Genomic DNA, 12,511 nt, shown 5'->3' on the forward strand with positions numbered 1-12,511 from the left:
AGAAGGGAAAACTGATCCCTACCTGCCTTCCATCACTGTCACAGAAGAGATTTGTAATAAGAATATGCCCTTGTTGTGCAGCGATAAAGGCCTCAGGCACAGCTTCCCCCTTTGATGAAGGCAGCTGAGAAAATTCACTGTTTGGGTTGACCTGTTTGTGAAAGTTCTCTTTCTCCCCCCTTTCTCCCTTGCAATGTCTAGTCTGAAAACAAACTGACAGCTGTATTCTTGGACCAGTTTGTGGGAGTTGTAGTGTCAGAAGTGCAAACAGACTGTAGCTACTTAGTTCAGGAAATGAAATGGAGATAATCTGATAAAAAAACAGTGTTTATTACTCTGTTTTATGTGTGCTTTGGATTTCTTTTCAAAATACTTCTAAAAGGAACTGAGAATGCATATTAAACATGTGCTCTTAATTTAAAGTCCTGAATGGCAAGGTCAAATTGGTCATTAACTTAAATAATTTGATCTCCAGAAAAGTGAGAATCCTTAAACTTGAACCATATTAAGTAAACAGTATCAATGCATTACTTTTATATAGAAATTCATCCCAAAGAAGAGCAAAGCACTTTGCAATATGAATGCAGACAGAGCTAGATGAGAATAAAAGGGATAAAATACTGCAGAATTTAGGACAGAGGGTGGAGAAGACGTCAGCAGTCTCTCATTGGAGTCTGTTTTTGAAATTTTTTTGTTGAAGGATAGCCACTCTCAGGTCTGTAATCGAGTGACCGGAGAGATTGAAGTGTTCTCCGACTGGTTTTTGAGAGACTGCTGAATTGGAATTAATTTGGATACAATTAACTTAGGTTTGAATAGAGACTGGGAGTGGATGGGTCATTACATAAAGTAAAACTATTTCCCCATGTTATTTCCCCCCCCCCCACTGTTCCTCAGACGTTCTTGTTAACTGCTGGAAATGGCTCACCTTGATTATCACCACAAAAGGTTTTCCTCCTTCCCCCCCACCCTTCCTGCTGATAATAGCTCATCTTAAGTGATCACTCTCCTTAGTGTGTATGATAAAACCCATTGTTTCATGTTCTCTCTGTGTGTATATAAATCTCCCCACTGTATTTTCCACTGAATGCATCCAGTGAAGTGAGCTGTAGCTCACGAAAGCTTATGCTCAAATAAATTTGTTAGTCTCTAAGGTGCCACAAGTACTCCTTTTTTTTTTTAATTATCACAGGGGTCAAGAGTCTGGTTAGACATTTCATCCAAATGACAGCTCTCTAGCAGCACAGAATTCCCTAGATGCGGCATCGGTTCCTTCCTAAGTCAGGGCCAGTTTGTGACCCATTTAATTAAGGTTCCCCTTTATTAGTCTTTAGTGGCTACCAGGACTGCTGGTAGCAGCACAGAATGGAAAACAGCATTAATGGATCCAGCATTAACATTTGTGCAGCTGGGCAAGGAATGGCCCAGCAGGAATAGGGATAGGGTGGAGCCTTGACTCCATCCCCACAGGGGGATGAGCACGCACAGCAGGGTAATTAATCTAGGCCAGTTATAGGGCCTGCATGGATTCCTTCTCCTTTGGAGCAAGAGCAGAACCATGACTAGAGTGTGATTCTGTGAGTCACAATCTGGCTCCTGGTATGCTCCTAGGGCAGGGCCATTACAGGCTACCCCATTCTCAGAGTTTGCAGAAAAGCTGCCATCTACCCCTCAGGAGAGAAGGCAGCCACCCACTGAATCATCAGCACTCTTTCCTGTACTGCCCTGGGTTTGTCTTGAGGAGCCTCCCATCCAACTACTGACCCAGCATGACTTTTGCTGAGTGATTCAGAATCCATGTAATTGTTTTTCCCATTGTGCAGAATTCTTTTCACCCAACAGTCTGATTCATTGTCTGAAGGAATTTTAGCTGCATATATTCGGTATTTGTCTGTAGTGTAGTTGTAGCCATGTGGGTCCCAGGATATTAGAGTGACAAGGTGGGTTAGGTAATATCTTTTATTGGGCCAACTTCTGTTGGTGAGAGAGACAAGCTTTTAAGCCACATAGAGCTCTTCTTCAGCTCTGGCCACTCTACCTTGAATGGTCCCTTACTATATGTGCTAACTACTTATGCTAAACAATCTGTTCCAAATTGCATTTTGCTATGATACTAGGAGTACCTTTCCCAGACCTGAAGAGGACCTTTGTGTGGCTCGAAAGCTTGTCTCTCTCACCAACAGAAGTTGGTGCAATAAAAGATATTACCTCACCCACTCTGTCTCTCTTATATTCAATATTTGTATTTGAAGTGAATTTAAGGGCTAGGGAAAGATATTGGATTGACAGCACTGGACAGTGAAGTTCTTTATTTATTCATACATGAAGTATAGCATGCACAGTGTCAGTTCCATTTCTTTTTACCCCACCATGTGTGTCAACCTTGTTTTGGAGAGAGAACCTATGAGAGTGAGAGGGTAAAAGGTCAGTATCTCTTACCACTTAGGCTATGTCTACACTAGAAAGCTTACAGTGGCACAGCTGTACCAATGCTGCGCTGTCCCCACCGCCGACATAGTATAGTCCACACCAGCGCTTTTGTTGGTGTAACTTATGTCGCTCATGGGGTGGTGTGTTTTTTTTCCACACTCCTGAGCGATATAAATTATACCAGCATAAGTGGTAGTGTAGACATAGCTTTAGTCTTTGGTCTCTTTGATGAGACTGCTAAGGAAGGATAATAAGAGATTGATCTTGCATGGTGATGAATTCCTACTAGGAGTTGAGAGCAGTTAGTACCACTGAGTCCTAGTGGGGCAATATTTTTGTTAAGTGTACACCTGTCCCAAAGAAATTGTAAAACTAATTCATCTTACTTTGGCCACTGAACAGCCATCAGATAAAAATACTTTTAGACCCTCCCAGCCTGAAATAATAACATGCAAACCATTAACCTAGATGTGAAGGGCTATGTAAAACTCCACACACTTGCTAGATTTAAAGTTCCCTAAGGACAGACCTAAGTCACCCTATATATTTGTAAACCCTAGTATAATGGAGCCCTTAGCCTAATTGGGACTTCTATGTGCTACTACATAGAAATAATGAATAACAATAATAATGATGATGTTGTGAAAGGTTCTGTCACCCATCAGAAATACCATGGTCTACTCAGTCACTCACAGCCCATTATTTACAACTAGAAATCTTTTTCTTGATCTCTCACTTGCAGCTAAGGTTGTGCCAAAATAACAAAAATACTTCCATGAAATTTTACACACAGACAGACACACACAATTACACGCACACAGACAGTTTCTTTCAGGAGTTTGTTTAAATCCCAACACTTTTCTTTTTTGTGATTTCACTTGCCCCCCCACCCACCAAAAAAAAAATGGCTTTGCATGAAAACACAGATGTTTTCAACATTTTGTTTCAGTTAAAAAAAATCTTTGTCAGATCATTTCAGTTTTTGAAAATGTCCAGGCTTTGCTCAAAAGCAAAATTTTACCGTTTTTTCCCCCCATGAAACTGGACTAGTTCAGGAAAATCCAAAAGGAGTATGACAACAGAACATTTCAAAGTCTTTGAATTTTAAGTTGAGCTACACCGAACATTCTCAGTCAAAGCTTGTTTAGTTTTTCAGTATCAAACACTATAAAATACTTTCTATAAAGTAACAAGAAAATGAATATTTTGATTTGCAGTAACAACTAAGGCCAAAATCCTGCAAAGACTTACTCATATACTTACCTTCACCCAATGGGACTACTCACAGAATGTAAAGTTAGATGTCCCAGAGCCTCAAAAGTATTTAGGTGCCCAACTTCCACAGAAATCAGTGAGAGATAGGCGCCTAAATATCTTTGAGGATCTGGGCTGATGTGTGCATGATTCAGCAGGATAAGGGCCTAAAACAGTGATGGCAACTGGTAGCCTAGGGACTGTATCTGGCCTGCCAGATCATTTTATTTGGCCTGCCACTGCCCAGCTTGATGCAAATGATCCAGCAGTGCCAGGGCCAGGAAGGGAGTGGGGGGCCATGGTGGGGGCAAGGTCCCCGCATGCAAGGCCCTGCATGCCTGAGTCATGTGACGCTGTGGCGAGAGTCAATGGGCCAGGGAGGAGAGCTGGGCCCAGCCCCATGGGATAGGAACTGTCACTGAGGGGTGGATGGGAGGGGCGTGCTCGCTTTCAGACTCCCCTCCCCTGGCCCTTCCATCCCTCTAGGGGCAGGACCTGATCCCCACATCACACAACCCAGTCCACCAAAGGGTTTTAGTGGATTTTGTGGACCTCTAGTATCTTAAAGTTGCCCATCCCTGGCCTATAATAACATCGATCTGATCAACTTAAAAGATTCCAGTTTCCAGGAGAGTAATGCACTTTGTGAAATGTTTGGCCTTTAAAATGTTTAAAAGTTATAGTTTAGTTGCTGCTTCCTTTAGTTACTGTGGGTTAGCGTAAATATTCATGTTCATATATTTCTGAGAATCAAGTTATTTATTTTAATAAAGAAGCGCTTTATCTTTCATGTGAATAACAGACAAAAGCATATATAAAGTAAGCTGACCATCTGTTCAATCTTCTGAACTAGATCTACATATCAAAGGTTGGAGAATAGTATGGAGTTCTATGTAATAATTTCTCGTGGAAAGTTTTGCCAACAGGGGGAGGCTATTGACCCTGAAGATGTGGGGGGAAGCTAAGAGAGCAAGACATGGCATAATATAGGGTGAAATATGTTGGGAATGGGTGATAGGATCTTCTCCTTCCAAAGATACAAGTTTGCAGCTTCAAAAAAATTGCACTTTTACTGGGATTATGGGAGACTCATAGTTGAAAAGTAGAATATTTGGGATACCGGAATGATCTGCAAAAGCATCAGTGTGTCTTCATTCCCAAGGCAGAAGCTGTGAGCCAGGGCTGTTTGCACTAAACACGGAGAATTCAAACCCAGCAGGAGAGACAGATGGGAATCACAGTAGCAGCACTTAGTTTATTTGTTTAAAAAGGTATCCTGGAAGTGATAATGAGCTCACAAGAACTGAATCTGGGCATTCCTCTCCTCTCGCTTTTCTAACAGTCCTGCTCAGATAGAATGGGGCAGCACTGTGTGTCTCCACCTGGTCCTCCGCTGACTAACTCCCCAATCCTATCCACCCTATGACTCCTCCAATCTATGAGTTTCTTTCTTTGCTGAACCCTCTCTTTCTCCTCTTGCCATTGTGTTGCATAATGAAGATAGGAATCTGCAGGGGCCACTCTAGCTACAGGTAAACAGACATCTGCCCAGGACAGCAGATTCTGTCTAAGGCACCAGGGGTGGTTGGGCCAAACCTGAATGGTGGTGTGACCTGTGTGCCAGGTTACAATGCCATCCCTCAAATTGGGTCCAAGAGCCCCATTCCTTGTCATGACCGAGGGATGGCTGGCCCAGACCTGAGTGAGTGGCATTGTGACCTGGCACTTGTCCCTGCATGTCTACCATAACCATTGAACCATCAAGAGGCTTGATGCACCCCCACCCACAGTTGAGAACCTCTGTTGTAGGAGGGGGGCAGACTGTCTTGAGCAGCCTCTGCGAGTCTTGGGGAAGAAGGTAAGCACCGATTCAGCTCCTGCACACAGGGATTCCTGCAGAGAAGGAGGAACTACTGTCATGTCTGGGCTCTACAGCATTCACCCTTTCTGCCTGGCAGGGCTGTGTATTGAAGGATGATTAGGGAAAGGATTAGGGCTTTTCTGGGATGTCCCAGTTTCCTCTCTGCATCATCCATGCTTTCCCTCAACGTCATGCTCTCCTACGAGGTCTACTTAGAGATCTGTGGCTAAAGAAATCATCTTATGCCCCATTCTCAGACTGGAAACAACATGCAGTGCCAACTCAAAGGTCTGCTTGCATTCGGGGAGGAATCCCACTCTTGTGGCCCAGGGTGTGACACCACGACTGCTCTCTCAACTCCCCTCTGCTACAGCAGCTCATGCACTCCTGGACAAGAGCGCTACTGGCCCTTTACCATGCACAGATGATCAGCGCTGCCAGGGAGCTAAAAAAGACATTTTTATGGAGCAGAAGCATTGGTAGGCAATTCTAACACACTAAGCAAATTCAGGAGCCCATCACTTGTCCACTGGACCAGGCTCAACAGGCTACTCTCTGGCTCATCCAGAGTTGCCTCAGCTACATGCTGCACTGGCTTTAGATTCTTCTCCATGTTGTGACTGTAGGGCAGTGGTGCCGAAAATAGTTCATGTGGTGGAAGAGTGCCCAACTCAACATCTAGAGGGCACTTTGCAAAACCTAGCCTCCCTTGATACAGAGACCATGCTCTAGTTACAGAATCTGGACATTGAGCTCTGATGTCCGAATACAAAAAGAAGGACTTTCTCCCGCACAGAGCTTGCGTGAGATTTCAACTTTTGTGCATGAGAGAGTTAACAAGGAGGGAAAATATACTGGCTCCACAGGATGGAGAAGGAAATAAAGATCTTTAACAAAGATCAAAGACTATAAAAGTGACACAGGATATGTCTACACTTCAAAAAATAAATAAATAAAATTACCTTTGGCAGAGTGTCAGAGCCTAAGCAACTCACTCAGTCTCATGGGGCTCATGCTATGGGGCAAAAATAGCCATGTAACTTTCCTGCTCAGGCTGGAGCCTGGGCTCTGACACCCTCCCTCCTCGCCTGGTTTCGGAGACCTGGCTCCAGCCCTCCCAGGAACATCTACACTGCTATTTTTAGCTCCAAAGCACAAGCCCCACAAGCTCTGAGACCATAGGTTCTGGAACTAGGGGTGCTGCTGCACCCCCTGGCTTGAATTGGTTTCCACCATATACAGGGTTTACAGTTTGGTTCAATGGCTCTCAGCACCCCCACTATATAAATTGTTCCAGCCCCTGTCTGAGACTCGCAGCCGCAGGTTTGTTTTTGCAGTGTAGACGTACCCACAGAGAGAGAGAGGTGCAGTCTGAACAGATGACTGGAAACTAGAAATTCCTGATTACTAATGTTGGCTGTGACAGTGTCCTCTCGTGCCCTTGGTCAAATCATTCATGACCTAAAGTCAAACCTACCTCAATCCATGCCGTAATTGCCCTCTCTGTAAAATGGGAATATAATATTACATCCCTACCTCGCAGCACTATGAGGATTAATTAATGTGTGCAAAGTACTATGCAAGTATTAGCTCCTATGGAAGCATTTTATAAGAATGAGAATGTAAAAAATAAGCATTAAAGTCATTTTCAGCTCGTGGCGATTTGGAGGATTGCAGGCAAAGGGCCAGATCCTCAGCTGGTGTACATAGGGATGATGATTACAGTGGATCTATGCAGATTTACATCAGTTGGGACTCTTACTCAGAGCTAAAAGAAAAGGAGGACTTGTGGCACCTTAGAGACTAACAAATTTATTTGAGCACAAGCTTTTGTGAGCTACAGCTCACTTCATCGGATGCTGGGAGTCAGGAATTCCTGAGCTGTAATCTAGCTGTGCCACTGAGCCTTTCAGGTCTGGCAAATCGCATCATCTCGCTGTGCCTCAATTTGCTCATCTTCTAAAAAGAGGATCATAAGACTCACTGCCCCGGTAGGAGGGTGGCGGGAGTTCACAGGACCACGGGCTCCTGATCTCGGTTGGGCGCTAGGCCTTTTTTCCACCAAATGCATCCGATGCAGTGAGCTGTAGCTCAGGAAAGCTTACGCTCTAATAAATGTGTTAGTCTCTAAGGTGCCACAAGTCCTCCTTTTTCTTTTTACAATCAATAATGTTTGTAAGGGGGTTTGAAGATGCAGAATGAGCTACTTTTAAGAGGCTATTTAATTAAGGGCGAAGGTGAGAGGGGAAGGGGAAGGAAATGAGCGCAGAGGGTGCCGCAGGCCACCTCCCTCTCCGATTTCCAGGCGCGCCACGGCCGAACTGTTCACCGCTGTTTTGGACCATCGGCTTGGGAGTTCATCCCTCGCGCTCACACAGCGAAGCTCTGTCCTGCCCACGGGCCCCGGAAGCGCTGGGCTGGCTCCTGCTTTTTCAGCCGCGCTCCGTTTCCTGGGGCGAACGTGCCACCCCCGGGCCTCCGCCCCAAAGCAAACGCCGCCCTTTCCCCGGGCGCCGAGCCCAGCCAGCCGGCGGACCCCGGGCATGGTGCAGCCCTGCGAGTGTCTGGAGGGCAGGGAGGAGGCTGCTCCGGCTCGGGAGGTGGGGCCTGACTGCGGGCTGGAGCTGAGGTCTGGGCAGCCGGTCCTGCCCCTGCCCCGGCGGCTGCTGACAGCCCCCCCCCCCGCATATAACTTACCTTGCCTCTGCCTTCCCTGCCTCTGGCAACTCGTCCCCCCGCCGCGCTCCCGAGAGCTCCTGCAAGCCCCGGCAGATCGAGGCCGGCTGTGGAGGCTTCGCGAGGACCCAAGGCGCCTTCACAACCCGCCCCCAGCCGGGCAAGCTAGTCCCGGAGAGCCGCTGAGCTGGTGGACGTTTGCTCCCCGCGGATGGACGGACCCGGCCTTTACTGAGCGACCTCTTCCCAGCCTCTGTCTTCTTTCTGCCTCCTGGGTTGTGCAGAGCCCCATAACATTGACAGGGGCGTGTGAGTCACAGGCTGGGGGGCTGCTAAGGAAGATTAACTCTTTCCTTTTCTTGTGCGTGTGCAAAGCCTGACTTTCCCTTTTCTGTTATTCCCTCACTGCATTGTAATTGCACATTTTGCTTGTTTTTACCCCTTCCTCTCCCCCGCACACCCTTCTTATTCCCCTGGATTTGCACATTTTCCTCTCCCCAATTAAAAAGGTGTCACAGGGGATGGCGGTTTTTCTGTTGCGAGTTTTGCTCCTGCTGGTGCTAAGTTCTAGCCAGACCTTTGCAGAGCCCTTTGTGGCCAATGGCAAATGTCCAGCTCGTTGCGATGTCTCCAAGTGTCCGAGCCCCAGCTGCCCAAGCGGCTACGTCCCTGATCGTTGCAACTGCTGCCTTATCTGTGCTGCGGGAGAAGGTGATTCCTGTGGCCGCAAGGAAGACCCACCATGCGGGGACAGCCTGGATTGCAAGCACTCCATGGGCAAGCGCTTCGGCAAAGGGGTATGCCAGTGCAAGCTCAGCTACCAGGTGTGCGGCAGCGATGGCAGGACCTATGACAATGTGTGTCAGCTGAAGGCGGTGAGCCGTAAGGCTTTGCAACAGGGGTTGCCAGCTGTCATCCAGATCCAGAAAGGCGCCTGTGAATCGGGTAAGACCATGCAGGGCACCACCACCCCCATCATTACCACTGGTAACGTTGAGCTGCTGCACTTTCAGCAGGGCCACCTTGGGACTGCTTAACGTGTTCCACCAAGGAGATAGGATGCAATGGGTGGGAGAAGGGAGGGCTTTGGTGGGTGAACATGAACCCCTTCGCTGTTGTGCACATCGCACATCAGTTTCCAAGCTAATGAATCATTTAAATTTCAAGTGATCTTGGAGGATGGGATGGCTCAGGGGACTGGAATGAGACACAGAGCTGTTGTCAGTTAGACTCTTTACTCAATTTGGCAATGAAAGAAGATCTAAGCTGTTTGTGGCTTATGTGAAATAAGCCACGGTATTCAGGCCTTGTCCATATCAGATCAATCACATTCACTAATGTGCACTGTTGTCTAGTGGTTAGAGCCCTGGATTCAGGAGTACTGTGTTCTAATCCTGGCTCTGCTATTGATCTGCTGTATGACCTTGGGTAAGTCACTCTCTGTGCTTCAGTTTACACCAGTTTAAAATGGAATAATGAAACTTGCATTCCTTTGTAAAGGTACTTTGAAATCTTTGAATGAAAAGTGATATAAAGGAAGGAGCACAACATTTTATTAGCAGTAAGAAAGCAGGAATAGAAAGGCCAGGACTGCATGGTCAGCATTATCCTTTCACCCTTAAAAGTGGTCCTTCCAAGTCAAAATCAGGGCACTGAAATCTTACAGTCTGGGGCATTTCACAATGACTACATTTACACAATGAAATGTTTTGACCTGCTATACATCTATTAAAAAAAAAAAAGTACATGTGATATCTGATGTATAAGGCAGAGCAAGAAGAGACATAACAATAACCAGCCCTGTAGGAGCAAGCTAAAATATCACTTATTTTTTGTTTTACTGTAACAATGTACTGTAGTCCATCATCCATACAGTAATCCCCACATATCAGAGTGCTTTTGTGTATTTTGAAATGGCAAAGATACCAGGATGCTGTTGTCTGTTCAACTTGTACACTAAATCATTTGAATATTTTAGAGTGCAATTTGGTATTACCGTTTTTGCCTGACCTAGGATATTGTACTATTCCCAGCTCACGTCCAACTGGATTTACTAACTTCAAAAGATTTTGATGATCAGTTGTTGATTTTTAGGTATTAAAATGAATGACTTTTCTGGAAGTGTCGATTTGACTTATTTTTGCAAAAGTTCACAAATTTTCTAGTAAATTATTTAATGGCTGATTTTCACATTGTTTCCATCAACATCCCCGAAAACAACAGTGGATAGGTGTTCTGGCATTTTATGTGACACATGAGTGCTTCAGTAAAGTCAGATGAAATATATTAGCAAGGGTTGTAAAAAACATTAGAACTATGGGCAAACAATTAATTGGAAGGGATGTAGGTAGGGAAAGGGGACTTGCCTATTCTTAGACTCTGAGAGCTACAGATGAAAAGTGCTATAAAACTGCTTGAGAAAGGAGCTAAATATTGTATCCCCATTTTATAGATGGGGAAACTGCGATAGAGAGGTGGAGTGACTTGTCCTAGGTTATCTAGCAGGCCCCAGTCCCCTGTACTTTCTACTGAGCCACTTTGCCTCCCTAAAATTTTAAAGTTGTAACATGCTTTTATCTAGATATCTAAACATATAAAACCATTAACTGACACTTTCAATACTTAGTTTGAACTCATTCATTCAGAACATTTAGAATGTTTAACCATAAAAATTAGCATTTGATATTGTACCTAAGGACTTAAGGAATGTTTTTTGTTTTTAGTTTCAGAGTTGCAGCCGTATTAGTCTGTATTCGCAAAAAGAAAAGGAGTACTTGTGGCACCTTAGAGACTAACAAATTTATTTGAGCATAAGCTTTTGTGAGCTACTGCTCACTTCATCGGATGCAGTCAGTGGAAAATACAATGGGGAGATTTATATACATAGAGAGCATGAAACGATGGATGTTACCATACACACTGTAAGGAGAGTGATCAGGTAAGGTGAGCTATTACCAGCAGCAGAGCCAGGGGGAGAAAAAACCTTTTGTAGTGATAATGAAGGTGGGCCTTTTCCAGCAGTTGAAAAGAATGTCTGAGGAACAGTGGGGGGTGGAGAGGGGGAATGAACATGGGGAAATAGTTTACTTTGTGTAATGACCCATCCACTCCTAGTCTCTATTCAAGCCTAAGTTAATTGTATCCAGTTTGCAAATTAATTCCAATTCAGCAGTCTCTCGTTGGAGTCTGTTTTTGAAGCTTTTTTGTTGAAGGATAGCCACTCTTAGGTCTGTAATCGAGTGACCACAGAGATTGAAGTGTTCTCCGACTGGTTTTTGAAAGTTATAATTCTTGACGTCTGATTTGTGTCCATTTATTCTTTTACGTAGAGACTGTCCAGTTTGACCAATGTACATGGCAGAGGGGCATTGCTAGCACATGATGGCATATATCACATTGGTAGATGTGTAGGTGAATGAGCCTCTGATAGTGTGGCTGATGTGATTAGGCCCTATGATGGTGTCCCCTGAATAGATATGTGGACACAGTTGGCAATAGGCTTTGTTGCAAGGATAGGTTCCTGGGTTAGTAGTTCTGTTGTGTGGTGTGTGGTTGCTGGTGAGTATTTGCTTCAGGTTGGGGGGCTGTCTGTAAGCAAGGATTGGCCTGTCTCCCAAGATCTGTGAGGGTGATGGGTCATCCTTCAGGATAGGTTGTGGATCCTTGATGATGCGTTGGAGAGGTTTTAGTTGGGGGCTGAAGGTGATGGCTAGTGGCGTTCTGTTGTTTTCTTTGTTGGGCCTGTCCTGTAGTAGGTGACTTCTGGGTACTCTTCTGGCTCTGTCAATCTGTCTGGATGGTGTTTTCAGGAAGATCACCAATGGATTGTAGTTTCCTCAGGAAGTCAGTGGTGTCTTGAAGATAGCTGGGAGTGCTGGTAGCGTAGGGCCTGAGTAGGGAGTCTACATAGCCAGACAATCTTGTTGTCAGGGTGCCAATGCCTGAGATGATGGGGCATCCAGGATTTCCAGGTTTATGGATCTTGGATAGCAGATAGAATACCCCAGGTCCGGGTTCCAAGGGTGTGTCTGTGTGGATTTGTTCTTGTGCTTTTTCAGGGAGTTTCTTGAGCAAATGGTGTAGTTTCTTTTGGTAACCCTCAGTGGTATGAGAGGGAAATGGCTTGTAGAAAGTGGTGTTGGAGAGTTGCCTAGCAGGCTCTTGTCTGGCTATGTAGACTCCCTCCTCAGGCCCAGCTATCTTCGAGACACCACTGACTTCCTGAGGAAACTACAATTCATCGGTGATATTCCTGAAAACACCATCCTGGCCACTATGGATGTAGAAGCC

General features: G+C 45.3%; 1 protein-coding gene and 1 long non-coding RNA gene across 2 annotated transcripts in view; one reads left to right on the forward strand and one right to left on the reverse strand.

Annotated features, from left to right (window-relative positions):
* Positions 1–8,466, reverse strand: part of LOC119854988 — a 50,977-nt gene extending 42,511 nt beyond the window's left edge. The window contains exon 1 of the long non-coding RNA XR_005292718.2: positions 8,243–8,466. This is a non-coding gene — a long non-coding RNA (uncharacterized LOC119854988). The remainder of the gene's footprint in view (positions 1–8,242) is intronic.
* Positions 8,066–12,511, forward strand: part of HTRA3 (HtrA serine peptidase 3) — a 41,871-nt gene continuing 37,425 nt past the window's right edge. Inside the window, exon 1 of the mRNA XM_038400321.2 lies at positions 8,066–9,166. Coding sequence (XP_038256249.1) covers positions 8,743–9,166 — 424 coding nt within the window. The 5' untranslated portion in view covers positions 8,066–8,742. The remainder of the gene's footprint in view (positions 9,167–12,511) is intronic.

This window comes from Dermochelys coriacea, chromosome 4, assembly GCF_009764565.3.
Source record: "Dermochelys coriacea isolate rDerCor1 chromosome 4, rDerCor1.pri.v4, whole genome shotgun sequence".
Lineage (NCBI taxonomy): Eukaryota > Metazoa > Chordata > Testudines > Dermochelyidae > Dermochelys > Dermochelys coriacea.